This window comes from Takifugu flavidus, chromosome 6 (genome assembly GCF_003711565.1).
Source record: "Takifugu flavidus isolate HTHZ2018 chromosome 6, ASM371156v2, whole genome shotgun sequence".
In the NCBI taxonomy this organism is placed as follows: Eukaryota; Metazoa; Chordata; class Actinopteri; order Tetraodontiformes; family Tetraodontidae; genus Takifugu; species Takifugu flavidus.
Genome location: NC_079525.1, coordinates 15,367,022 through 15,393,669, shown reverse-complemented (window position 1 = coordinate 15,393,669; position 26,648 = coordinate 15,367,022). Strand labels below are relative to the sequence as shown.

At 53.4% G+C, this 26,648-nt stretch overlaps 3 protein-coding genes and 1 long non-coding RNA gene across 17 annotated transcripts in view; 2 read left to right on the top strand and 2 right to left on the bottom strand.

Moving 5' to 3' along the window:
• LOC130527288 (inactive rhomboid protein 2-like) overlaps positions 1-10,902 on the bottom strand; it is an 18,089-nt gene extending 7,187 nt beyond the window's left edge. For 12 of the 13 annotated variants that reach the window (XM_057035612.1, XM_057035616.1, XM_057035613.1 and 9 more), the window contains exons 1-15: positions 10,745-10,902; positions 7,645-7,830; positions 7,416-7,537; positions 6,694-6,830; positions 6,336-6,561; positions 5,061-5,282; positions 4,469-4,594; positions 2,915-3,021; positions 2,228-2,443; positions 1,618-1,729; positions 1,333-1,407; positions 1,047-1,208; positions 747-832; positions 597-660; positions 433-527 (exon numbers count right to left, since the gene is read on the bottom strand). In XM_057035612.1, the coding sequence (XP_056891592.1) occupies positions 433-527; positions 597-660; positions 747-832; positions 1,047-1,208; positions 1,333-1,407; positions 1,618-1,729; positions 2,228-2,443; positions 2,915-3,021; positions 4,469-4,594; positions 5,061-5,282; positions 6,336-6,561; positions 6,694-6,830; positions 7,416-7,526 (1,739 nt within the window). In that variant the 5' untranslated portion in view covers positions 7,527-7,537; positions 7,645-7,830; positions 10,745-10,902. The remainder of the gene's footprint in view (positions 1-432; positions 528-596; positions 661-746; positions 833-1,046; positions 1,209-1,332; positions 1,408-1,617; positions 1,730-2,227; positions 2,444-2,914; positions 3,022-4,468; positions 4,595-5,060; positions 5,283-6,335; positions 6,562-6,693; positions 6,831-7,415; positions 7,538-7,644; positions 7,831-10,744) is intronic. The other variant, XM_057035625.1, reaches the window with a different exon arrangement.
• Positions 132-468, top strand: LOC130527370 (uncharacterized). The gene is made up of 3 exons (XR_008951017.1): positions 132-196; positions 316-344; positions 404-468. It is a non-coding gene; the product is annotated as an uncharacterized LOC130527370 (long non-coding RNA).
• Positions 10,903-11,500: 598 nt separating the features above from the next.
• On the bottom strand, positions 11,501-24,758 carry acox1 (acyl-CoA oxidase 1, palmitoyl). Its single transcript, XM_057035668.1, is given in 15 exon segments — positions 11,501-12,402; positions 12,471-12,677; positions 12,812-12,955; positions 14,191-14,296; positions 14,596-14,734; positions 14,737-14,759; positions 14,850-15,040; positions 15,721-15,883; positions 16,339-16,508; positions 16,829-16,944; positions 17,031-17,150; positions 17,365-17,472; positions 23,136-23,296; positions 23,977-24,136; positions 24,580-24,758. Coding segments are annotated over 15 exon segments (1,968 nt in total). The 5' UTR covers positions 24,689-24,758; the 3' UTR covers positions 11,501-12,351.
• Positions 24,759-24,767: 9 nt separating this feature from the next.
• ten1 (TEN1 subunit of CST complex) lies at positions 24,768-26,601 on the top strand. 2 transcript variants are annotated; one of them, XM_057035758.1, is made up of 4 exons: positions 24,768-24,872; positions 25,420-25,512; positions 25,622-25,779; positions 26,324-26,601. In XM_057035758.1, the coding sequence occupies exons 2-4, from the start codon at positions 25,424-25,426 to the stop codon at positions 26,440-26,442; spliced, it is 366 nt and encodes a 121-aa protein (XP_056891738.1). In that variant the 5' UTR covers positions 24,768-24,872; positions 25,420-25,423; the 3' UTR covers positions 26,443-26,601. The 2 variants fall into 2 exon arrangements, with proteins under 2 accessions (XP_056891738.1, XP_056891737.1); XM_057035757.1 differs by having other exon boundaries at positions 24,782-24,932.
• The last annotated feature ends 47 nt before the right edge of the window (positions 26,602-26,648 follow it).

Sequence of the window (26,648 nt, the reverse complement as noted above, 5' to 3'; positions counted from 1 at the left end):
CCGGGGCTCGGGGCCAAGGTGCCCCCTAGCTGGGGCTCTGGGCCGAGGAGCCCCCCAGCCGGGGCTCTGGGCAGAGGTGCCCCCCAGCCGGGGCTCGGGGCCAAGGTGCCCCCTAGCTGGGGCTCTGGGCCGAGGAGCCCCCCAGCCGGGGCTCTCTGGGCCGAGGTGCCCCCCAGCTGGGGCTCTCTGGGCCGAGGTGCCCCCTAGCTGGGGCTCTGAGCCGAGGTGCCCCCCAGCTGGGGCTCTGGGCCGAGGTGCCCCCCAGCCAGGGCTCTCTGGGCCGAGGTGCCCCCCAGCGGGGCTCTCTGGGCCGAGGTGCCCCCTAGCCGGGGCTCTGGGCCGAGGTGCCCCCTAGCTGGGGCTCTCTGGGCCGAGGTGCCCCCCAGCGGGGCTCTGGGCCGAGGCGAGGAGCCCCCCAGGAGAGATCCTCACCTGCCCTTAGTTCCTATGCAGCAAGGCCGTCCTTTAATGTTACAGTCCATGTGTCTGTAGCCGGTGTGCTTCCATTTTTTCGGGGCTGTGCACACCTGGGAGACAACACAAGCATTATGAGACAATAATCAACAACAACAACAACAGCGGCGGCGGCGCCTCACCGGCCACCTGGTGATGTCATCAGGCCACCTGTGCAGGTCTGTCGAGGCCGGTTCGTCACAAAGTCTGTCACAGCAACACACGAGTTAAAACGTGGCGAGAGGAGACAGCGGGTTTATGGCGACACAACAGGAGTTACTGAGGTTCCTCACTCGGGATCCTGGTGACAGACGGAACCAGAAAACCTTCGGATGTCCGAGGACTCGTTCTGCCATTTGATGAAGGTGGCGAGTGTTTCCTGCAGATGGTTTGAGGATGAAACAAGAGGCCATTTACACCAAATAAGGAACCAGGAAGAGCCGTGGTTGGTTCCACCTACTGGACCCTCACGCCAGAGATACTTCCACACCTGTCCCCATTTAACTGAGCCCAACCCGACCCACCCAGGACCCAGGCTCAGACCCAGGCCGTCCCGATGCTAAACCAGCTGAAGCTCCAGGACGGACACCTACAGAGCAGCCGGAGCGGAGCGTCTGCACGCAGCCGGAGTTGTCGTTCTGAACGCAGCAGCCAGACTCCCGCTCCAGGTCTTTGGCCTTCCGGATCAGCCCGGCGATCTGGGCGTCCTGACGAATGCAAGGGGAGAATTTGGCCCCCAGGTGGATCAGGTCTTCCTGAAAGGGTGCAGCCATGTTAGCGGTGAAAGGTGGAGCAGAACCAGAGCGAAGGAGCAGACAGGTTGTTCCTCATGAAGGGAGGAAGCGAGATGTTGTTACAGAAACCTGGAGATCCACTCACAGAACTGGGGCCGATCCAGAAGTTCTCCTGCTGAACGAACTTGACGCTCTCATAGATGCCTTTGTTCTTAAGCACCTACGGGGGACAGAGACATTAGCGAGGGCGACGGGGCGGCGCCACCTCCACGAAGGTCGGGCCGTTTAACGACGTCACAGAAGGTTCACCAACGTGCAGGGTCAAAGGTCACAGACGACAAGGCAACACGGGAGCCCTTTCATTCGGTCACACATGCAGAGGTAACGGATCTCCAGAACAAGCAGAGCAAGAGGTTCCGACTTGATTTACCAGTTGAGATGTAGAATGTTGAGCGAAGCCGATGGGAGCGAAGCCATAGGTACAGCAGGACAGCAGGGTGATGACCACGTGCACAAAGGTGATCCAGTAGGTGAAGTAGGGCCTGGGAGGGAGCAGAGAACAGGTAGGTGGGTGTCCCGGCCCGGCCCCCCACCTGTGGCCTGGCCCCTGACCCCGCCCCCTCACCTGTGGCCTGGCCCCTGACCCCGCCCCCTCACCTGTGGCCTGGCCCCTGACCCCGCCCCCTCACCTGCAGCCTGGCCCCTGACCCCGCCCCCTCACCTGTGGCCTGGCCCCTGACCCCGCCCCTCACCTGTGGCCTGGCCCCTGACCCCGCCCCCTCACCTGCAGCCTGGCCCCTGACCCCGCCCCCTCACCTGCAGCCTGGCCCCTGACCCCGCCCCCTCACCTGTGGCCTGGCCCCTGACCCCACCCCCTCACCTGCGGCCTGGCCCCTGACCCCGCCCCCTCACCTGTGGCCTGGCCCCTGACCCCGCCCCCTCACCTGTGGCCTGGCCCCTGACCCCGCCCCCTCACCTGTGGCCTGGCCCCTGACCCCGCCCCCTCACCTGTGGCCTGGCCCCTGACCCCGCCCCCTCACCTGTGGCTGTGGAAGTCTTCCAGCTGTTTCTGGACGTTGCTGCTGATGCTGCGGCGATAGTGGCGGTTCAGCCACTTCCCCACCACGCCCAGGCCGACCTGCCGCTTGTGTCTGTCAAACGCAAAGTGCTTCACTTGGGATGCGATGCGACCCCCCCGGCGAAGGCCACGCCTCTCCTGCTGGGAGCCGCGCGTCTTGGGAGTTTGAGACGCGTCCCTGCTGAGGCCAGAGACAAGAGGTGACAAAAAGAAAGGCCGAACGTGTACACACACACATGCACACACGCACACACTCTCACTCACACACACACACTCACTCACTCGCACACACACATGCACACACACACACACTCTCTCACACACATGCACACACACACACTCTCACTCACTCACTTACACACACACACACACACACACTCACTCTCACTCTCACACACACACACAACACACACACACACTCTCACTCTCACTCTCACTCTCACACACACACACACACACAAACAACACACACACACACACACTCACTCACTCTCACACACACACACACACACACACACACACACACACGCGCGCGCGCGCGGGATGAAGCTGGAAACAGACATCCACACACTCAGCGTGTGTGTGTGTGTGGTGTGTGTGTGTGTGTGTGTGTGTGTGTGTGTGGAAACGTGCTGAGGAGTAAACCGACAGGCTGGGGAAGGTCTGGTGCGCCTGCTCGCTGGCAGCAGACGCAGACATGGGCGGAGATTCAAACACGTCGTCAGCCATGGAGAAGAGCTCCTCGTGGGCATCCACCTTTGGAAGAGAGCTGGTTTTGGTTTACAGAAGACCACATTCTGGGCCCACTCGGGTCAGAAGACCTGGCCAAGCGAGCAGCCATCAGTCATTAGTAGCAGCAGCATCTCATGGGGATATGAAGGCACCAGGACTGTAGCTCCCTTCCATGTATGCTAGTAGCAGCAGAGGTGCCAGGACCCCTGCAGAGCTCTGCTCCGGTACCTGAACCCCAGAGAGCCCCTCACCCTGACCCAGCCCTCGGCCCAGCTGCAGCGAGAAATGTGGATGATTAAGGCTTCTAGATAAAGAAAACCCAAAATTCAGCATCTTGGTCCAGAAGATCAATAAAAACCCGATATTTTAAACAGCTGTCAGCGTTCCTCAAAGGTCCTGGTGCATCGCTGTAGCTCCAGACAACATCGTGGAGCAGCTTCAGCCGGCCGCCCAAACCACCACTGACTGAGGAAACATCTGGGAATTCTCTGCCTCTCTGCTCCAGAATCCGGGACCTCCACTTCCAAGTGAAATGCAAAATGTTCTCTTGTGACAGGAGGGATTTGGACCCCTGAGCAACGGTTCTGGTTCCTTTCTCCACAGCCCAGGTTGCTGCGTGGAGGCTCCAGGCTTGCTGACACCACCACGTTCCCATATTAAAGTTTTTTCCACAATATTCTAATTTTCTGAGATACTGAATTTTTGGTTTTCATTGTCTTCAAGCCTGAATGATCAAATATCAGGAAGTGATCGACTGGACGTGAAATGAAGCCGTTTTCCTGATACGACAAACGATGAAAAAAGCAGGAAAAGTGAACTAACCCTGTATAACTAACCCTGACCAGGTATAACTAACCCTAACCCGGTATAACTGACCCCAACCAGATATAACTAACCCTGACCAGGTATAACTAACCCTAACCAGGTATAACTAACCCTAACCTGGTATAACTAACCCTAACCCGGTATAACTGACCCCAACCAGGTATAACTAACCCTGACCAGGTATAACTGACCCCAACCAGGTATAACTAACCCTGTATAACTAACCCTAACCTGATATAACTAACCCTGTATAACTAACCCTAACCAGATATAACTAACCCTGTATAACTAACCCTAACACTGTATAACTAACCCTAACCTGGTATAACTAACCCTAACCCGGTATAACTGACCCCAACCAGGTATAACTAACCCTGACCAGGTATAACTGACCCCAACCAGGTATAACTAACCCTGTATAACTAACCCTAACCTGATATAACTAACCCTGTATAACTAACCCTAACCCTGTATAACTAACCCTGACCAGGTATAACTAACCCTAACCCAGTATAACTGACCCCAACCTGATATAACTAACCCTGACCAGGTATAACTAACCCTAACACTGTATAACTAACCCTGTATAACTAACCCTGACCCTGACCCACATCAGAATAAAGTGGGGGGGGGGGCGGGGGCTGACCTTGCTGAAGAAGATGGACTCGGAGGTGCCTGCAGAGTCCACCATGTCCTCCTCCATCCAGCTGGGCCTGGCAAAGCTCCTTTTAGGGAAACTCATCTGAGTGGAGCCGGTCAACCCGCTCCGACCCTGAGGGACAACCGTGCCAAACTTGTGCGGTTTACTCTTTCATTGCTTTTCTACACAGAAATGAGAGAATCATCAACGACACATCAAACACTCGATGGACTGAACAAGAACTGTTCTGCTGCGGAGCCCTGACCCTGACCCTGCTGGACAGGCAGCAGACAGGACAGCTAAACCGCCCCAGTGACCCCAGGACCCCTGAAGAGCGCGTCCTGAGCTGCGGACCATTGGACTGCTCTGCTAGCTTTAGCACAACCACAGGTGCAGGCTCAGGCCTCCTGCATGAGTGTGGTGAGGACTCCTGGACCTGGAGGGGGCTTCTTCAGCAAACAGAACCAGGACTCCCAAACACAAGAAAGCTTCCGATTCCTGTGGTACTGTTGTGGACGTGGAAGGGTTCCCCAGACCGAGTCGATGCTCACTGACGATCACTACGACCTGCAGGAAGGAGGACCTGGCAGCAACTCACCCTCATTAGGTTGGAGGCAGCGCGGAGGCTCATGCGGGCCACCGACTCTCTCTTGCGCCGTGGGAACCGGCTGTATCCGGAACGCTGGCTGGTGAAAGAGCTGAGCGAGGTGATTCCCGGGGTGATGGGACCCCCTGGAGGCAGGTGGGGTGTCCTGGGGGAGCGACCCTCCATCTCTTCAGGGCAACGAAAGGCTCGTCCCCGGGCTAGAGGATCCACAATCTGCCAAAACACACTGGAATTATGAAGGGAAGTAAAGAGTACCGGCTGGACCCAAAAGGGATCGCTGCCAGGCTGGACTCACTGGGGTCGCGTGACTTCACCCTGGAACAGAACACAGCAAACACCGAGGCCCGGTTTACACAACGCTTTAAAAACTCCTAGCAAAAGAGTTCCCCGTGTAGACGCCGACGTCTATCTATCCAAACATGTGTGCAGACCATGAGAAGTGTAGTACACAGGCCGGACCAGTAGGAGGCGGTAATGAGGCGACCATGAGTGTAGGGGCACGCGTGTCCTCTGAGGAAGCACGTGATCACAACAAAGGCACTTCTAATGGTGCGCAACAACGTTTTGGACCGGAGAAGAGGTGGAGTTGAACCCTGAACTACAGAAATAAAAAACAAAGAACCTGTATTGGTTGCCATGGTTACTGTGGTTACTGTGGTTCTGCTACTGTTCGTCGTCTACGTACGGTCTACGAATGCTCGTGCAAGCTCCGTGGCCTGCAGCTGTAGTGCACATGCCCCCCTCACCACCATCATCTCACCCTTTTGGACCAGCTTGTGCACACGGCCGAAACACTGTGGTGTAAACGGGGCCTGAGGCAGGAACGTTCCCAGGAAGAGAAGATGAGGAACAAGGAACAAAGGATAGAAAGGGCGTGAGGAGGTGAGGAGACATGATTCTGTCACTGCACCCCCACCGCCTCACGCCCGCCCACACACACACACACACACACACTAACTGTTGCAGTTATGAGGTAATGGAGGGAAAATTGAATAAATGATGATCCCAGATGAAACAATCACCTCTCCCTCCAAGAAGCTGAAGGTCATGACAAGGTCATTACCGTTTCTAGCCTTACAGGAAGGAGGCAGCACTACTTCCAAGCAGCAGGCTGTGAAACTGGATGGAAAAATAAATTCTTAATGGACAGAATTCATGAGGATATTTAAGAGCAGGATTCCGGCGCTAACGATGATTTCAGATGGTCCGGCGGGAACATCTTCAAGGAAAACCTTAATCCCAGGTAATCACACACACTAACCCTACCCTGCGTTGGCCAGCCAGCTCGTCTTCCCCAACGTGCGCTACCTTGGGCAGTCTTTGTGTTCCGGGTGAGTCCAGGCCTTGGTCCAGGCTGCTGGCTGTGTCCGGCTCCCTGTACTGGGCCTTCAGCCGGCCGTAGCGCTGGCTGCAGTGGCGGAGGCTCTTCCTGTGCCACACCTGCTGCTTGCTCTCACCGTCCTCCCCCACGCCGAACCACTGGGCGGTACCTCTGGCAGGACACAGAGAAGCTCCATTAGGACTCTACAGCAGTCCAGAGGACTGGTACTGAGGGCTGCAGGTCCTGGGTCACTGGCGCCGCACACTCCGACGGGCCAGTTGGGCGAGTCTTCGTTCTTCATACCTGCGGATGCTTTGCGAGAGTGACGTCTGTCGAGTGAACTTGGACCTCTTTCCTCCGGCTGAGGACGGGTCGTCTCCACTCTGGGGCACCGGGCTGGTTCCTGGAGCGCTCTCCTTCCTCTGGCTGGAGGGCGGTCGCTGTCAGGAGGGAGGAGAACCCACGTTGAGATGGGGAATATCAGAGAGAAAGAGTGAGACCTTCAGATCTACAGCACCTCCACCTCCACCTCAGCAGAAAGGAGAACACGCGTGTTCAGGTTGACCGATACGTGCCAGAGTGAATTCCTCATTAACTATTCCATAATTAATAATAATTACGGTCATGAGGTAGAAGAAGGCACCTTTACTGTGGCCACAGCTGCCTTCAACAGAAACTACGGTCCAAATACGCCCACATTCTTTGTTCCTGTTGTCAGAGGTGCCGTGATCAGTGACTCTGCAGCTGCTGTAGCTTAGCTTAGCTTAGCTTAGCTTGGGCCAGTGTGAGGTAATGGAGCCGAGCCTGACTGGAGCTTAGCTTGTTCAGTGGTGCTGCTCTGCTACAGAACCACCGTTCTTCTAATGATGTAATAACCACAGCTAGCTAACAGCAGGAGCTACGGCAGCCATACAGGACCGGAGTAAACAGGACAGGTGAACCTGAAGCACATGCCAGTGTCTTCAGGAGCAGGCGGGCTGGCTAAGAAAGTTCACTGTCTCTGTAGCTGGATACGAGCGGCTGACCTGGGGCATCATCTGCTCCGGGGGAGGGATGGCGATCACCAGGCTGGGGGGCTTCTTGCTCTTGAGCCGGCTGTCGGACTGGATCGCCTCTCCTCCGCCGTGTGCTGCCATTCTGGCAAATTCTGAAAGGAAGGTTGGAAAAATGGTGGTTGAATCAATAACAAACAGCTCTCAAACCGGTGAGGGAGTTAAGAATTGTTGCGTGTCAAATGTTCAGGACTTTTCAAACCTTGAGGAAGAGCTGAAGCTCTCAGGTCCACGCTTTCCCTCACAGGACTCGTCTCCTCTCAAAGGAAGACGAAGGAAGCTCCTGAATGCAGCAGTGGCCGTCGTTAGCGTCAGCAGCAGCCAACAGCCTGGTTCCGAAGGCCCAGTAGAACCTGCTCCAGCTGTCCTGCCGCCCTCTGAAAGGCACCTGAGAACAGCAGTGGTCAAACGGGGAGCATGTGAGTGCTTTTCCTGAAGCAGTTGACTGCATAATCGGGCCTAAAGCAGCTCGGGGCTGCTCAGTAAAGGATGAAAAGGGTTCCTGGACTCACTTAGCTTAGCATATAGCAAACCCAGCAGCCCCAGTCAGTCTATTCCTGGAGCTCAGATGGCCTTAGAGAAGGCCCCTCTACAGACATCAAACACATGAGCCAGACATGACGTGACCCTGCGGCCCCCCCCAGCACGCCCGGTATGTCCTGCAGGGCCCGGAAAGCCTTGATGTGGTCCTGCGCTCGCGGTTTGTAAAAATCGATGCGGAACTCTTGTGTGTTGGCGCGGTGACGAGGGAACCCGACACCACAGCGGGGAGAGCCTGCTTCAGAGGTCCAGAACACCTTTAAACGGGTTTCAACTAACGCTTCATCTTCTTCTTCTTTAAGTATTTAGCTGCCTGGTGGGTGATGCTAAGCTAATGCCCATGATTAGAATGCACCGTTCGCTCGTCACCATGGAAACTGCTGCAGTGCTGCCTGCTGAAGTGTGAACTTCCTCATCAACTAATGGTCAACTTGCACCTCCCGCTGGACCGCAGAGTTAGCATCCTTTAGCACGCTTTAGCGATCAGATCAAACCAGGGCAGAAATGCTAGCAAGGCTCTTCTGTCGGGGCCACGCTGACGTGAGCGAGGACACGTTCAAATTCCATCGGTGAACCTGGACACGCACAGAACCATCGCAGCTGTCTTCTGCTGTCAGCTCAGGGGTCAGAGGTCAGGGGGACCCAAACGAGCCACGATTAGCCTCCCGACAAGACGGCGCACAAATGATCGAGCGGCGTATCCAGACGTGTCTCCAACCCGCCACAGCTCCTCCTCACGTCACACATAAAACGTCACGTGCAAAGAAAAAGGAACCAAATTCTGAATTATCTTTGAATAATAAATCTGAAATACACACATGCACACTTCTATTATTGGAAAGGGCTTATTTTTTATATATATATATATATCTCAGCCTAACCCTCTAACCCTAAATCTCTATCTATATCTCAACAGAAAAGGTCGGTTTCACTTCAAAATGTCACATGACTGAGCAGAGGAAGTCACAACTGTCTGTAATGATTGAGCAACACTTGTGAAGCGCACACACACACACACACACACACACACACACACCCACACACACACACACACACCCCTGTAGCACGCTGGCTAACAGCCTGGTGGAGTCCTGAGTCCTGCAGAACCCCAGAGACCGTCCTGGCCAGCGTTCCACGACCTTTATAAGGACGGGACCAGGGCCGGCGGCCTGCAGCACCAGGACGGTGGAGTCCTAGGAGGTGTGTGTGCTGCCAGACCCTCAACAGTCCTGGGAGGTGTGTGCTGCCAGACCCTCAACAGTCCTGGGAGTGTGTGCTGCCAGACCCTCAACAGTCCTGGGAGGTGTGTGCTGCCAGACCCTCAACAGTCCTAGGAGGTGTGTGCTGCCAGACCCTCAACAGTCCTGGGAGGTGTGTGCTGCCAGACCCTCAACAGTCCTGGGAGGTGTGTGCTGCCAGACCCCCAACAGTCCTGGGAGGTGTGTGCTGCCAGACCCCCAACAGTCCTAGGAGGTGTGTGCTGCCAGACCCCCAACAGTCCTAGGAGGTGTGTGCTGCCAGACCCTCAACAGTCCTAGGAGGTGTGTGCTGCCAGACCCTCAACAGTCCTGGGAGGTGTGTGCTGCCAGACCCTCAACAGTCCTGGGAGGTGTGTGCTGCCAGACCCTCAACAGTCCTGGGAGGTGTGTGCTGCCAGACCCTCAACAGTCTGGGAGGTGTGTGCTGCCAGACCCTCAACAGTCCTGGGAGGTGTGTGCTGCCAGACCTCAACAGTCCTGGGAGGTGTGTGCTGCCAGACCCTCAACAGTCCTGGGAGGTGTGTGCTGCCAGACCCCCAACAGTCCTGGGAGGTGTGTGCTGCCAGACCCTCAACAGTCCTGGGAGGTGTGTGCTGCCAGACCCTCAACAGTCCTGGGAGGTGTGTGCTGCCAGACCCTCAACATTCCTCTCCTCCTGTGGATCATCTGCTTCCACCACTCAGACTGAATCGTGTATCTAAGTAAACACTCCTGAGGAATCTGAGGCCTTCACCGTAACAGCGCGACACTCCTTAAACACGGCACTTTTCCAGGTCTGCAGGTCCGGACCTGCACACGCGGTCCGGACCTGCAGACACCTCAGCCTTGCTGTCAGTCCAGGTCTCCCACTAGCATAACTGAACCCTAACCCTAGAGTACTGGTGGGAGCAGGACCATGAGGAAGACTGGGAGCAGGACCATCAGGAAGACTGGGAGCAGGACCATGAGGAAGACTGGGAGCAGGACCATGAGGAAGACTGGGAAGAATCAAACAATCGGACAACAGTGGGAACATCTCCATCAGCTTCCTGATGAAGCAGTTTGGGAGGTGCAGGAACGTTCACCTCTACTCTTTCAGGATCTTGGTGAACTGGAGCATCATCTCCAGGGTTCTGGTGGTCAGAGGAGCTCCAGCACGGCCAGAAAGCAGATGGAAGAAGACCTGAACATTTCTGGGGGAGCAGAACTGTGAGAGCTGTCGGAGAGCAACAAAGAACCGGTCCAGACGCCCGTTAACCATGAACTGCCACAGCCAAACTGACCTCATCCAAGGATTCTGTACCGGACCTTGCTGTACCGGACCGGACCATGCTGTACCGGACCTTGCTGTACCGGACCGGACCGGACCATGCTGTACCGGACCGGACCGGACCGGACCATGCTGTAGCGCACCTGGTTTGATTAGCAGGTCTACAACGTGGTCCGTGTTAACTTTCGCGGTTAAACGGTGACTGCTGATGACGCCTTTTTGAATAAAAGAGTCTAAGTTCGTAATTTACTCACCGCCGACGAGGAAAACCCAGAATGTGGTTCCCGGGGAACCATGAAGGTTCGCTGAATGTCGGCTTCGCTTCCCGGACTCTCCAGGCCACCACTTCCCTCTTTCTCCTCCGACACCCGAGCCGCGGGGGGCGGAGCTCCCGCCTTATCTGGCCCGCAGAGGAGAGGCGCTGCCCGGCCAGCCCGAGCCCTCCCCTCCGCTCCCTCCCGCCCAGAGGAGCTCCGCTCCCGCCCGCCCGCCCGCAGCTGGCGGCCTCCAGGGGAGGGAGCGGAGCTCCTCTGGGCGGGAGGACTGGGAGGACTGGGAGGACTGGAATACCGCGTTACTGATGACTGGGACGACTGGAATACCGCGTTACTGATGACTGGGACGACTGGAATACCGCGTTACTGATGACTGGGATGACTGGAATACCGCGTTACTGATGACTGGGATGACTGGAATACCGCGTTACTGATTACTGGGATGACTGGAATACCGCGTTACTGATGACTGGGATGACTGGAATACCGCGTTACTGATGACTGGGATGACTGGAATACCGCGTTACTGATTACTGGGATGACTGGAATACCGCGTTACTGATTACTGGGATGAGTGGAATACCGCGTTACTGATTACTGGGATGACTGGAATACCGCGTTACTGATTACTGGGATGAGTGGAATACCGCGTTACTGATTACTGGGATGAGTGGAATACCACGTTAACTGGGACGACTTCCCTGGATGTGAAGAGCAAAAACTCACAAAAACATCTTTAGGGTTTAATGAATGTTGTGTTTTATTCGTGTTTAATGATGTTTTAATTCATGATTCATTTCTTAAACCCCCTTAAAATCCACTAATGGAGTCATAAAAAGAACAAAGCCGTTAGTGGGGGATTAAACTAGTAGCCGTTTACTGCCGTCCGATTATTAAACTGCTTCATAACTATCAGAACTAGTCATTGGAAAACACACCTCTTCATAAGAACACTTCCACTCCACAAATGGTGTCTGGGATCAGTTTATTAAACCATCAATATCACGATTGATCATTTTATTAGGGCAGATATTAAAATATTAATAGTGATGAACACTGGTAAACATTTCTGCCATTTTTAGACAATAACATCAGTCAACAGTCATGAGGATTTTTTCATCGGTCCGGTTAAAACCAAAACCAAACTGAATCTTACCATTTTATTTCGCCCACTTAGCAACAAATCATTGGAATGCTGGATTTGATTGGATCAGCGTCTGAGGGCTGCAGCTCGGTACCAACGGCTCCGTCCATAGAGGACCAGATCGTTAAAGACAGGATCGTTAAAGACAGGATCGTTAAAGACAGGATCGTTAAGGCATCGTTAGTTTGGGGAGGACATTTTAAGGCTGAACGGCTCAAATTTCTGCAGCTTCCTTTTCCTTTGATTCTGTTCGCTGACTTTTCTAAAATGGTCCTTTCATGTCTGTTACCGAGCAACTGAAGTCATTTTTAGTTACATTAATGTTATTAAAGATGAAGCTGCTGCAACGAATGAACGAATGATTAAAGAACAATAACAAACGACATCAGCTGACATGTCAATAAAAGGTGCTAAAGTCCGGCGCTGGTTCAGGAGGGACGGGTTAGAGTTTGGACCGCAGCGGCTTCAGGTACTTGTGGAAAGACTCGTGGACCTGGGAAAGAAAGAACCAATTAGTTGATTGTGCTTGATAATGACGATGATGGTGAGAGCGGGAGGGACCTCGGAGGCGTTGAGCGGGGAGTTGCGCGCCCACTCAAACAGGTGCTCGTACACGTTCCCGTCATATCGGCCGAGGACAGAATTCAGCTTCTTGTCATTGAGATCGAAGGCGTCCACCAGCGCCACGGCGTTGGGCCGGAGCTGGATCAGGAGCTCCTTAATGTGAGCGGAGACCTGCAGGGCCTGTGGAACACTCAGCAGCCCGGCCTGCAACGCACAGAAGGGGACCGGAACAATCAGTGGACAGAACCAGCCGGCCCAAACTGCCCCACACGCTGTCAGGGTCAGGGTCAGGGTCAGGGTCAGGGTCAGGGTTAGGTTCTGGATTGGATGGTTCTGACCTTCAGGAAGTCTCCAGAGTTACTTGCGATGCCGTGCAGGCTGTAGAGCAGAGCCAGGGTGGACAGCACAGAGGTCACCGCCGGATCCTCCACCTGCCTCAACTTATCAGCAAACAGTTTCACCACCACGTAGTGACAGTGGGCCTGGAAGCAGAAGGGTTGGTTAGGTTAGGTTAGGTTAGGGTGGGTTGGGTTAGGGTTGGGTTAGGGTTAGGGTTAGGGTTAGGGTTAGGGTTAGGTTAGGTTGGGTTAGGGTTAGAGTTAGAGTTAGAGTTAGAGTTGGGTTTGGGTTAGGGTGGGTTGGGTTGGGTTGGGGTTAGGGTTAGAGACAGGGAGGGTGGGTTAGGGTTAGGGTTAGAGTTAGAGTTGGGTTTGGGTTAGGGTTGGGTTAGGGTTAGGGTTAGGGTTAGGGTTAGGTTAGGTTGGGTTAGGGTTAGAGTTAGAGTTAGAGTTAGAGTTGGGTTTGGGTTAGGGTTGGGTTGGGTTAGGGTTAGGGTTAGAGACAGGGAGGGTGGGTTAGGGTTAGGGTTAGGGTTAGGGTTAGGTTAGGTTAGGTTAGGTTAGGTTAGGTTAGGGTGGGTTGGGTTGGGTTAGGGTTAGGTTAGGTTAGGGACAGGGAGGGTGGGTGGGTGGGTTCGGGTTAGGGTGGGTTGGGTTAGGGCAGGCATGGGCAAACTAAGGCCCGGGGGCCACACGCGGCCCGTTAAATGTTTTAATCCGGCCCGCCAAACTTGAAAAATTAAATGAATAAACCTTGTTAATGTTAAATTTTCACTGCAATTCTGGTGTTTTCCCACTAGAGAAAAGACAGTCAGGAGGAGAGTGATGGTGATATCCTGAAGGATAACAGAACTTTCAGTGCTTTCAAATAGAAATGGTTATTCTTTTTTTTTTAAAAGGCACATTTTATTCATTTGATTTTAAGTGTTTTAAGACTCATCCCAAAGTCAGATATTTTGTTGTAATGGTTCTCTTCTTTTTCATTTGAAATTAAAGCACATGTTTTCTCCATATCCCAAGATGTGTATTTTTTCTCCAATGAGGTGAGGTTACCAAAGCACTCCCTCCATCCATCTGCTCCTGGTCCGGCCCCTTTGTCAAATGTTAGAACCCATTGTGGCCCACGAATCAAAATGTTTGCCCACCCCTGGGTTAGGGTTAGGTTAGGGTTAGAGACAGGGAGGGTGGGTGGGTTAGGGTTGGGTTAGATTAGGGTTAGGGTTGGGGTCAGGGTTGGGGTCAGGGTTGGGGTCAGGGTTAGGGTTAGAGACAGGGAGGGCGGGTGGGTTAGGGTCAGGGTTAGGGTCAGTGACAGGGAGGGCGGGTGGAACCAGTCAGGCGTGTCTGGGTCCAAAGCTGTTCGGCTCTTCCAGACTTACGTCCGAGGCTCTGACCAGGTCGATGGCGCTGCTGTTCCACGCGTCCTCCTGGCTGCGCCGCAGCTGCAGCTCCTGCTGGATGCTCGTTGCTGCCAGCTCCACCAGACTGAAGCACAGACCACACGAGCACATCAGCACAGACGCAACCGTCACTATTCTTCTAGTCACAAGATCAGAAAAGCAAAGGTTCACCTGCCGACCACTGACCATAATCTGCTGAGGACCACTGACCATAGACCATAATCTGCTGAGGACCACTGACCATAATCTGCTGAGGACCACTGACCATAATCTGCTGAGGACCACTGACCATAATCTGCTGAGGACTGACCATAATCTGCTGAGGACCACTGACCATAATCTGCTGAGGACCACTGACCCTAACACACCAAAACAGGTTCTTACTTGGCTGCTCGGAGCTGGTAGACCTGGACCAGGCTGGCGAGGTCCTGAATGTTGAGCGGAGGAACTCCGGCAGAGACGGGCTGAGGCTGCAGCCTGCTCAGGTAGGACACGCTGCCCTGCAGCTGCTGGCCCCCCTGGCCTGGGAGTAGCTCTTCAGCAGGTACCTGCAGCACAGGTGGAACACACCTGGTCAACATGGGTTAGGGTTGGGGGGGAGGGAGGGAGGGGAGGGAGGGAGGGAGGGGAGGGATAACCTGGCGGTCTGCAGCATCATGACCGTGTTCTCCCCCTCGTAGGTGCAGGTGGGCGTGAACTCCACGTAGATGTCGGGCAGGGCGCTGCTGCGGGAGTAGCCGTGGCCGCCACAGGACATGCGACACACCTCGATGGCACCGTTGGCGGCCCAGGTGGTGAAGGCCTTGAGGCCAGCAGAGAGGGCGTGGAGCTGCAGGGGCAGAGACCCTCAGTGAGCTCACAGCTCACAGGTAAGATAAGCTAAGCTAAGCTAAGCTAAGGTAAGGTAAGATAAGCTAAGGTAAGATAAGGTAAGGTAAGGTAAGCTAAGGTAAGCTAAGGTAAGCTAAGGTAAGCTAAGGTAAGTAAGTAAGGTAAGCTAAGGTAAGTTAAGGTAAGGTAAGGTAAGGTAAGGTAAGCTAAGGTAAGGTAAGCTAAGGTAAGTTAAGGTAAGGTAAGGTAAGGTAAGGTAAGGTAAGATAAGGTAAGCTAAGGTAAGCTAAGGTAAGGTAAGGTAAGATAAGCTAAGGTAAGGTAAGATAAGGTAAGCTAAGCTAAGCTAAACTAAGCTAATAGGGCTCAGAAATGACTGAGGTTTGGAGAGGCATCTTCATCATCGTCATCATCATTTATCATCATCATCAAAACATGAAGCGGCTGGAAACAGAAGAATAAGCATCATCCATCCATCATCCATCCACCATCCATCCACCCATCATCCATCCATCATCCATCCATCATCCACCCATCATCCATCCATCCATCCAGGCATTGGTGAATCAACCTTGGGCCTGAAGGACAGGCTGCTCATGCACGTGCACCTCATGCTCGTGCACCTCATGCACGGCACCTCATGCACGTGCAGTGCAGGTGCAGGTGCAGGCAGGGTACCTCTGGCAGCCCGCTGTAGTCCCCTTCGTGGATGTCCCCGCTGATGCGGTTGTAGGTCTGCTTCATGTACTGGCCCACGAAGGTGAAGGCGTAGGCCGTGGCCAGCACAGGGAACAGCTTGTGCTGCTGCGTCTGGAAGTTCAGGATTTGGGGCTCCGGCTCTCTGTGGAGAGGAGCAGGCAAACATTCCTGTGTTACCATCCCACCATGTTTATGTGCATCACATAACCCTGGGTGGGGGGGCTGACTGATGGACAGGAGGATACGTGATAGACTGACATGGATATAATGATACAGAATGAATCTACTCGTCATCGCTGAGCTTCTCCATCATCACCATCATCATCATCACCACCATCATCACCATCATCATCACACCATCATCACCACCATCACCACCATCATCATCATCATCATCATCACCATCACCACCATCATCATCATCACCACCATCATCATCACCATCATCTTCATCACCATCTTCATCACCACCATCATCATCACCACCATCATCATCACCACCACCATCACCATCACCATCATCATCACCACCATCATCATCACCATCATCATCATCATCATCTCGCTCAGGCCACTTCCTTCGTCCTGACCACTTACCCGGGCTTGAGCTCCGACTGGTGGCGAACGGCGCTGTAGCGGATGGCGATGGTGCAGGACTTTGCCAGGGCCAGAGCGGACTGTCCGACGATCATGGAGCGGATAAACACCATGGTGCCATAGGTTAGCTTAGCACTGGGGGGTTTCACATATGTTCCGTCTGGCTCCACCTAGTGGACAGACAACGCTGGTGATTCTCTACGGTGTCAGATTTGGGTCAAAACACACGAACCGAGGCCGACCCTGGTCCTCACATGGGAACACCCCCCCCCCATATCAAAGACAAATGCTAGCCAATAATAGCAGGTAGCTGTAGCAGGAAACTATGAACCGACACATATATGACTTTTGATGCCATCATTTCTAGCTGGGACGTTGAGCTGTTCCTTCGGCTGGTTGGTTTTATCTCTGTGGCCCTGAAACTGAAGGATGGAGGTTTTGGGAAGATACTTGGCCTGAGCATGGAGTAAATGAAGCGGCGTCCTGTCACCTTAGCATACTTCATTAGCATGTTGTCCAGTGGGATTCGCACGTTCTCTAACTTCAGGAAACCGTTGTCAACCTCACTAAAGCCAAACTTGGGGCCGATGTCACCGACCACGATACCTACAACAGAGCGTTCCAGAGAAGGACAGCGTCAGCGACGTCCTGTCCAGACGCACATCAGCCTGTGAGCAGAAGCGTCTGGTTACCTGGCAGCGGCACGTGCGTGTCCATGTCACGGATCGGCACAATAAATGCATGCAGGCCGTGGCAGTTTCCCTGGGTGTGGAGCTGAGCCAGGACGATGGCGTGGTTGGAGGTTTTCCCAACTGCAAAGGGAAGGTCAGAAGGTCAGAAAGGTCAAAAGTGATGGCACAGAACAGCTCTGAAGCCTTCAGGGAACCTGGGTCTACCCCCACGTAGGGTTAGGGGACATCTGCAAAAGGCATGTGGCTATCACCATGCTAAGCTATATGCTAGCCAGGCCTCAGGCTCTGGAACATGTCCAGCTAAAGTCCAGCTGAGTAGATGTGTAATACATACGCCCGCCGGGCCACCACTTGATGGAGCTGATGGTGGGACTGTTGAGGACAAACTCCTGCGTGGCGGGGTCAAAGGTCGCCGTGGTCTCCAGTCCTCGGAGGTGAGTGCCTGCCAAGCATCAGGGAGGACAAACACACACGATACGGGAAATACACACAATGAAAGGGATCAATAGCTGCATAAGCTGTATCACACAAACACACACACACACACACACACACTCACGGATGAACACAGTGGTGCTTTAAACATTTGCTTGATTATTTGGAGATAAACTACAAGCCAGCAGGCGAGTAGATGTTTGACAGATCTAAACCCACAAGTCATGGAGATACCTCAGGTACGACTGAGGTGTGTGTGTGTGTGTGTGTGTCTGTGCTCGGCGCGTCCATGTCTCAACCACAAAGATTAGGAACTTAAGAATCCGTTTTGGGGTGCAGACGAATTCATTAGTGGAAAGTGTGCAGAGGGTTAGTGTTTTATTCCAGCTGACTCAGCGCACACACACACACACACGTGCGCACACACACACACACGTGCACACACACACACACACACACACACACACTTGGGGTTCATTCTTCTACAAACGGAAGCAGGTTTGCATTTAAACATTTTCCTTCCGTTAACTTTGAGCCTGAAGCCGTGAGGGAGGTGGGTCAAAACCTAAAAAGACTCAGTCGTCTTTAACTAGTTTCACCATTTTCCCAGCGATCGGGGGGGTTATTGAGCGTCTTAGTGATCCGATCGACAGTTCTACAGCTCCATGATGTGAACGGTGAGGAGCTGGTTCTGGGGCAGGCTGGTCTGACCCAGCACCACCCTCAGTAGTGAGCCTCAACTGTGGACCAGCACTAGTTAGCTCCAGCTGGAGTCAGGTTCATTTGCATTTACAGGGAGGAAGCTAATGTGCTGTCCCCCAGGACTGGCTGCACTCAGGTGTGTCACAGGGAGGAGACCCCCCCCCCCATGAAAAGGGCTCGACAGAACGCCACCAGCCAATCACCACCCTCTCCTGCTACAGGCAGAAGAGGGTGGTGATTGAGAGGTGCACGAGGAGCCAGTGGAGGCACAGGCAGCACCGTGGGGGTGGTGGCGCTGCAGAGAGCAGCGCCACCATCCTGCTGGAGAAGGAAGAACTCCTCAGAACCTCTAGAACAGCTCAAGCTCCACTGCAGTGGACCCAACCATGCAGAGAAGGCCCTGAAGGGCCACCCATCACCCAGAGGAGACCTGGCAGCCTCCTGTTGTCACCCCTCCGGGCCTGGTGGTCCTGGGAGGGCTGAACAACCCCCCAGCACCCCCCCTCTGGGGCCCGGAGGAGGACCCAGTGGGCCTGGTAGCGCCCTACGATGCAGCAGGTGAGACGCCCCCCCTTCCAGTGTCCCCTGTTCACCAGCAGGTCCAGAGCTCGGCCCAGTTTGGCTCATGGACAGCAGAATATTGGACCCACCACCAGAGCAGCCAGCGCACCCTTCGTAGCGAGGGGAGGGTCTGCTCCCTCTGTCACGTGGGCGTGCCTGGTTCCAGTCCATCAGAACCCAGGTTGCCTTAGTAACCAAAAGTTTACAGAGAGCACGCAAACCTTCATCCTTACTTTGTAAACCAGCAACATTAAAGTAAACTTTTGAAACTAATCTCCAAAGGTAAAAAGACCAAAATATGTTTTGCCTTTACATTTTAGTCCTTTACGAGATGCTTCATCCCCCATCCCTCCCTCCATCCCTCCATCAAAGCCCTTTACAGAGAGGTGATTAAACGTTACGTAACCCTAACCTAACTAACCCTAACCTAACCCTAACCTAACCCTAACCATAACCCTACCTAACCTAACCCTAACCTAACCCTAACCTAACCCTAACCTAACCCGAACCGAACCCTAACCGAACCCGAACCGAACCCGAACCGAACCCGAACCGAACAGAACCGAACCCGAACCGAGCCGAACCCGAACCGAACCCGAACCGAACAGAACCGAAACCCGAACCGAGCCGAACCGAACCCGAACCGAACAGAACCGAACCGAACCGAACCCGAACCGAACCCGAACCGAACAGAACCGAACCCGAACCGAACCCGAACCAGAACCAGAACCGAGCCGAACCCGAACCGAACAGAACCGAACCCGAACCGAACCCTAACCGAACCCGAACCGAACCCGAACCGAACCCGAACCGAACAGAACCGAACCCGAACCGAACCCGAACCGAACAGAACCGAACCCGAACCGAACCCGAACCGAACAGAACCGAACCCGAACCGAACAGAACCGAACCCGAACCGAGCCGAACCCGAACCGAACAGAACCGAACCCGAACCGAACCCGAACCGAGCCGAACCCGAACCGAGCCGAACCCGAACCGAACCCGAACCGAACAGAACCGAACCCGAACCGAACAGAACCGAACCCGAACCGAACCCGAACCGAACCCGAACCGAACAGAACCGAACCCTAACCGAACCCGAACCGAACCCTAACCAGAACCGAGCCGAACCGAACCCGAACCGAACAGAACCGAACCCGAACCGAACCCGAACCAGAACCGAACCCGACCGAACCCGAACCGAACCCGAACCGAGCCGAACCCGAACCGAACCCGAACCGAACAGAACCGAACCCTAACCGAACCCGAACCGAACAGAACCGAACCCGAACGAACCGAACCGAACCGAACCCGAACCGAACAGAACCGAACCCGAACCGAACCCGAACCGAACCCGAACCGAGCCGAACCCGAACCGAGCCGAACCCGAACCGAACCCGAACCGAACCCTAACCGAACCTAACCCTAACCCAACCCTAACCCTAACCCAACCCTAACCCTAACCGAACCCGAACCGAACCCGAACCGAACCCGAACCGAACCCTAACCGAACCTAACCCTAACCTAACCCTAACCCTAACCGAACCCAACCCTAACCTAACCTAACCCTAACCGAACCTAACCCTAACCCTAACCCAACCTAACCCTAACCATAACCTAACCCTACCTAACCTAACCCTAACCTAACCTAACCCTAACCCTAACCCGGCGAGCTCTACCAGGCTGCATATTTGGAGCCCCCTGTGTTGGTTTACCGTGACCCATCTCTGTCTGTGCGTAGGTGCCAATGATCTGGAGGTTCCAGGCGGGTGTGAAGAACCGGTCCATTTGCTCTGGGGTGGCCTGGTTTAGCAATGTGGGCAGGAACATCCCCAGATGGAGATCCAAGGGCTCGGGCCTGTCTGGATGCACACAGCTTGACCATGCAACACAGGGGCGAAACAGAAGCACATCGTGAAGTGGACACAGGAGAGAGCGTCGCCACGGTAACGGACAGTTTTACACCGATGTTCGTTCACGCGGTAGCGACAGAAGACGACGGACGACAGACACACACACGTTCACTGTAGCATCCGTCAGCAGTCCTGGAAATCCAGGAAGTCCTTAAAAACAACCTGCCAAAACCCTGGAGAAGACTTTGACGTGACGGGTCCACAACCACCCGGGTGACCTCTGACCTCGGTGGAGGCAACAATCACTGAGCCCAACTCCTGCCTATGGTTCCGATGGAGCTGGACCCCCACCCCAGAAAGCCCGGTGGTGAGCACGTGGACGACGAGCTGGCCAACGCACGTGCACTTTATTCTGCTCATTGACCTGGAAGCAGAAGCTCTGAAAACAGCAACCCGCAGTGACCCGTTGGACCAGTACCACAATGCTTGTGTACAGGAATGTTCTCCAACGTTCACGGACACACGCAAACCCGGCGTGGGCCCGATGTTAAAGAGCGGCGCCGCCACCGACCCGGCGCTCACGGTGGCTCTGAGACGCTCCAACAGCAGAACATACAAGCAGCGCGTAAGAACCGGGCCAGAACCTCCCCCACTGCTGTGGCTGCTAGCTCGCTGGCTAACGCCTTTCTGGAGTGTTGTGGTGGGATCGACCGGAGCGGCGCTAGTCCGGAAAACCTGGAGTAGAGGAGGATTTGGGAGACGAGCAAAGCCTTGATGCTGGAGAAGCATCCACATCCGCACTCTGCTCACAATTACAAGGTTATCCAACGCTAACCCCCCAAATGGATCCCTATCCAACGCTAAACCCCCAAATGGATCCCTATCCAACGCTAACCCCCCAAATGGATCCCTATCCAACGCTAACCCCCCAAATGGATCCCTATCCCACGCTAACCCCCAAATGGATCCCTATCCCACGCTAACCCCCCAAATGGATCCCTATCCACGCTAACCTCCCAAATGGATCCCTATCCCACGCTAACCCACCCAAATGGATCCCTATCCCACGCTAACCTCCCAAATGGATCCCTATCCCACGCTAACCCCCAAATGGATCCCTATCCAACGCTAACCCCCCAATGGATCCCTGTCCCACGCTAACCCCCAAATGGATCCCTGTCCCACGCTAACCCCCCAAATGGATCCCTGTCCCACGCTAACCCCCAAATGGATCCCTGTCCCACGCTAACCCCCCAATGGATCCCTATCCCACGCTAACCCCCCAAATGGATCCCTATCCCACGCTAACCCCCAAATGGATCCCTGTCCCACGCTAACCCCCCAATGGATCCCTATCCCACGCTAACCCCCAAATGGATCCCTGTCCCACGCTAACCCCCCAAATGGATCCCTATCCCACGCTAACCCCCAAATGGATCCCTGTCCCACGCTAACCCCCCAATGGATCCCTATCCCACGCTAACCCCCAAATGGATCCCTGTCCCACGCTAACCCCCCAAATGGATCCCTGTCCCACGCTAACCCACGCAAATGGATCCCTGTCCCACGCTAACCCCCAAATGGATCCCTGTCCCACGCTAACCCCCAAATGGATCCCTGTCCCACGCTAACCCCCCAAATGGATCCCTGTCCCACGCTAACCCCCAAATGGATCCCTGTCCCACGCTAACCCCCCAAATGGATCCCTGTCCCACGCTAACCCCCAAATGGATCCCTGTCCCACGCTAACCCCCCAAATGGATCCCTGTCCCACGCTAACCCCCAAATGGATCCCTGTCCCACGCTAACCCCCCAATGGATCCCTGTCCCACGCTAACCCCCAAATGGATCCCTATCCCACGCTAACCCCCCAATGGATCCCTATCCCACGCTAACCCCCAAATGGATCCCTGTCCCACGCTAACCCCCTAAATGGATCCCTATCCCACGCTAACCCCCAAATGGATCCCTGTCCCACGCTAACCCCCAAATGGATCCCTGTCCCACGCTAACCCCCTAAATGGATCCCTATCCCACGCTAACCCCCAAATGGATCCCGACGACCTGCAGAGCTGAAATGATCCGCGTGGACATCAGAGGTGAGATGAGGTTCAGGTGAAATCAAAAGCCCACATTAATGGTTCGGCCTCGTTTAGGTTCTGAGCAGTTTTAACCGCTGTGTTTAAAGAACCACCGGAGCCACAAATGTTATAATTATGAGAGGATCGACTGGATTCCTCAGGAGGAACAGGAAGATTCCCTCTAATGATTGGCCCAGGTTTGCCTTCAGCAGCAGAAAATGAGATTTTTGAGAGCAGCAGCAGCAAAGAAGCGTCCTGGTGTTATTGTGGAACATCTGAGGATGGCGCCGATCCGATAGTGGATCCCAGAGTGCCGGTCCATCCTGCACGGTGTGGATCTGTCAAACATCTACACCATTCAACCCTCCGGGAAGAGCAGATTCTCCCCTGAGGTTAATGTAACCACAAATTGATTGACGTTTCTCTCAGAGGTTAAATGAATAAATCAATTCAAGTCTAGGTTCTGGACTGACCGTGGCCCATCTCAGTTTGGGCATAGGTACCGAGCACCTGGAAGGACTGGGCCAGAGGGATCCATTTTCTGGACTGCTGAGGGTCACACTGGCTGTACAGGGTTGGGAGGAACATGACAAAGTGCAGCCCCAGGGCCTCATGTTGGTTAGCCATAGCAAGACTAATGAAGGGAAGGTGAGACACAGCTGAGACTTAGACACCGTTTTCTGATTCCACCCCCCAAACTCAATCATGACCCATTTAAGGCAACGTTACAACACAGAAACAACACAGAATTTGTCTGAAATATTTGACTTCAAGGTTCATTTCCAGAAACTGACTGTTAGCATCTTTCTGAAGATGCCTCGGTACGTCTGAGCCACGTTGGGAAACGCACAGTGAAGGCTGAGCTGGTGCGTTATTTAGCCAGTTAGCCAACAAGCTAGTCAACTGTGAGCTAACCCACAGCCGTGTTGCTTAGCGCTTTAACAGCAACTTAAGAGTGAACTTTTGGACACAAGCGTTACCACCACACCACAAACGTGCTCCCAGAGAACCTGGAGTTGAACGACTGAACTATATTAGCAGCTTCCCCCTTTGACACAGTTGAAACTGGCTCTGAACTTTGCTCCCCTGCTCGCACCAACGCGACTACACACACACAAAGGCGATTGATTTAATTTTCTAAAGCTAACGTGGGCGACAGTTCCAGGACATTTGTGGGGGGAGACGCCGCTGCTCTGATACAACAGGGACAATAATGAAGCTGGTGTGTGAGGCCAGCAGGTCATCGAGGGGCCGTCTAGACAAGGACAAGGTGTTTGCCAGGACAGGTCACGTGTCCACACAGGGAAAACGTACTTTTTATAGTAGTAGATCTCGTCCGGGTCAGAAATGCCGAACTCCCTGAGCTTCAGGATCATCTGAGCGCTCTTCCTCACGGCCTGGTCGTAGCGCTCGCTGCGGGACAGGAAGTTGGGGTCCTGCTCCTGGAAGTCGGGGTCGTTCAGAACCATCGACTCTTCAACAGACACAAGATCACAACAGACCTAAGTTAGAGGGGTCCACCCAGTGGGGGGGCAAGACATCAGCACTGTCTCTATGGCAACACAAGCGGTGGCACCAGTAAACGGAGCAGCCCGGCTGGTCGGGGGAAGAAAGGTGGATTATCTGTGCTTTATAGAATAGAAATGCGCGGTCCATTCATGGGCACAACCTTCTGGAACACATTTCATCTCGTTCAACTCGCTTATTCCGCACAAACTATTCTGGCCTAATATTGAAAATCGTTCTCACAACGAACTAACGTCATTCAATTGAGCCCAAGTCGGAATCAGTTGTATGTGAGCTATAAAACGGGCCGGTGCTGCTTCCAATAATACCAGTAATAATCACAGTGGTTCTGAGCTGATGGCTGCAGCAGGTACCACCGAACCTTCAGCCAACGCGGCCCGACAAACTCACCGATTTCTCGTCTTCTTCGGGTCTTTTCTGGGCTCCCGTCCAGAATATTGGTCAGTTTCTCCACGTTAAACGTGGCATTCTGTCTTTCTTTCACGATGTCAGGATTCATGGCTGGTGGTCGAGCTTTGCGTCGTGAAATGACCCCAAATGACAGCACGCATGCGCAGAAAGGAGAGGTCGGGACGAGTCACGTGACGTGAAACCCGGAAGTTTGCGTTGGTTCGACCTCCTGTTTTCTGTGATTAAAATGGAGGTTAAGAACCAAAACACAGTTTCCAGAGAGCTTTCTTAACGTATGTGGGAAACTGGAATTTGTTTTTCAAGGTTCTTTACATATTTGGGTTCTGAATCAGGTTCGTTTTTACTGGTTTAAGGTTACAACAACGCATCCGGTGGAGAAACTGAGTTTTAAAGAGATTTCTGCATCCAAACTGTAAAACGTGATTAAGACTTTAAAGGGATTAAGAATAATAACGGCACTTATTACTGAAAGATGTTCCTGATCTAAGACATACATATCCAGGATCCCGTCTGGAATTCTCATTATTTGATAAGATGGCTCAGAAGCACATTTAGGCAAACTTATTTTAGATTTAATGATAAAATATGGATGGAATTTGTGAGTTATTGTAATATAACCATGTTGGTCTTAATGGAAGCAAAGTCTTTAATGATTCATCTTTGCTTGATTGCCTAATAGTGATTCTTCAAATGCAACTGGTTCTGTTCTTCATTCAAAACTCTTACTAAGACTTAGATTTGCAGAACATGTAGCTGGGTGTCTCTTATAGTGAATAAACTATATATAACTGAAGCTGTGGACCTCTGTCTCTGGCTCAGGAATATGCTGCCTGCAGCTGCAGCTTTCTGTTTTCCCTGGGAAATAAACTCCGTGGAAGTGGAGGAAGGAAAATCCGTCAGAACATTTGGCAGGTGAATTATGTTGCTAGGTTGCTATGCTATGAGCTGATGCTAATGACAAAGCCTTTTAACCGCTCCGATACTTGGATGAGCGGGGACGGTGACCTTCCTTATGTTCTAGACTTGTCAGCTACGACTGGGATGAGTCCCGGGCGAGCCTGTGGGCCCAGCAGGGCTCCACGGAGCATCCTGTCACCATCAACACCGCGTACGTGGAGCCCTTTGACCCAATAATCGGAGCCCAGTACCTGGCTCTTGGTGAGGTGGAGAAGGCTGAAAGTAAGAAAGATGAAAAGCTTTGTCTTTGGATTGTTGAAAAGCTCAACCAAATGTTGGGAATTTAATGGAATTCAAGACTTGATTGATCACATAAGCTCTGCTTAGAAACCTAAATTAGATTAGCAGTTTGTCCTGAATCACTGGTCTAAAACTACAGTTACGCTGCAGCCAAAGGGGTCAGAATCTGGATTTATTAGTTATTCTGGTCAGAATCTGGATTTATTAGTTATTCTGGTCAGAATCTGGATTTATTAGTTATTCTGGTCAGAATCTGGATTTATTAATTAGGGTTTTCCAGGCAGCTGTTGACCTTATTTAAAAACTATGACCTGTCAGAGAGCAGCGCACGGTGGGAGTGTCCCGCTGGGATTTAGGTGATCCGACAGTGGGGGCGGATCACTCTGGGTCTGTGCTCCAGTGCTGTTGCTGATCACATGATCACCAGGAAGTTTGCTTCATGTGTAAACAGGCTTGTTTGTGTTCCCACCATGATCCCATCAGAGCATCCCTCACCCACCTTTTCCTGGATGTTCCTGTCCGACAGGTGTTGGTGTGATGGTCCGAGCCCGGGTGCTGACCTGTGTTGATGGTGTAAATGTCGCTCTCCTCCAGAAGGCCATCGCTGTGCAGCGCAGCTTCTTCAGGGAACGAGAGTCCAGTTGAGGAAGCTGCGGCGCTGCACCTGAAACCCGACAGAGCACAAACGCTGACCTGTTCGGGCTCCAGAACCTGGTTTTTGTTACATGTCGAAACCCTTAAATAATCTGCTGGAACGTTTGATTCGTCAGTCACCTGTATTCAATAAATAAATAAATAAATAAAGGCTCTGTGTCGTATTTAAAAGAACACACCACAACATTTGTTAGACC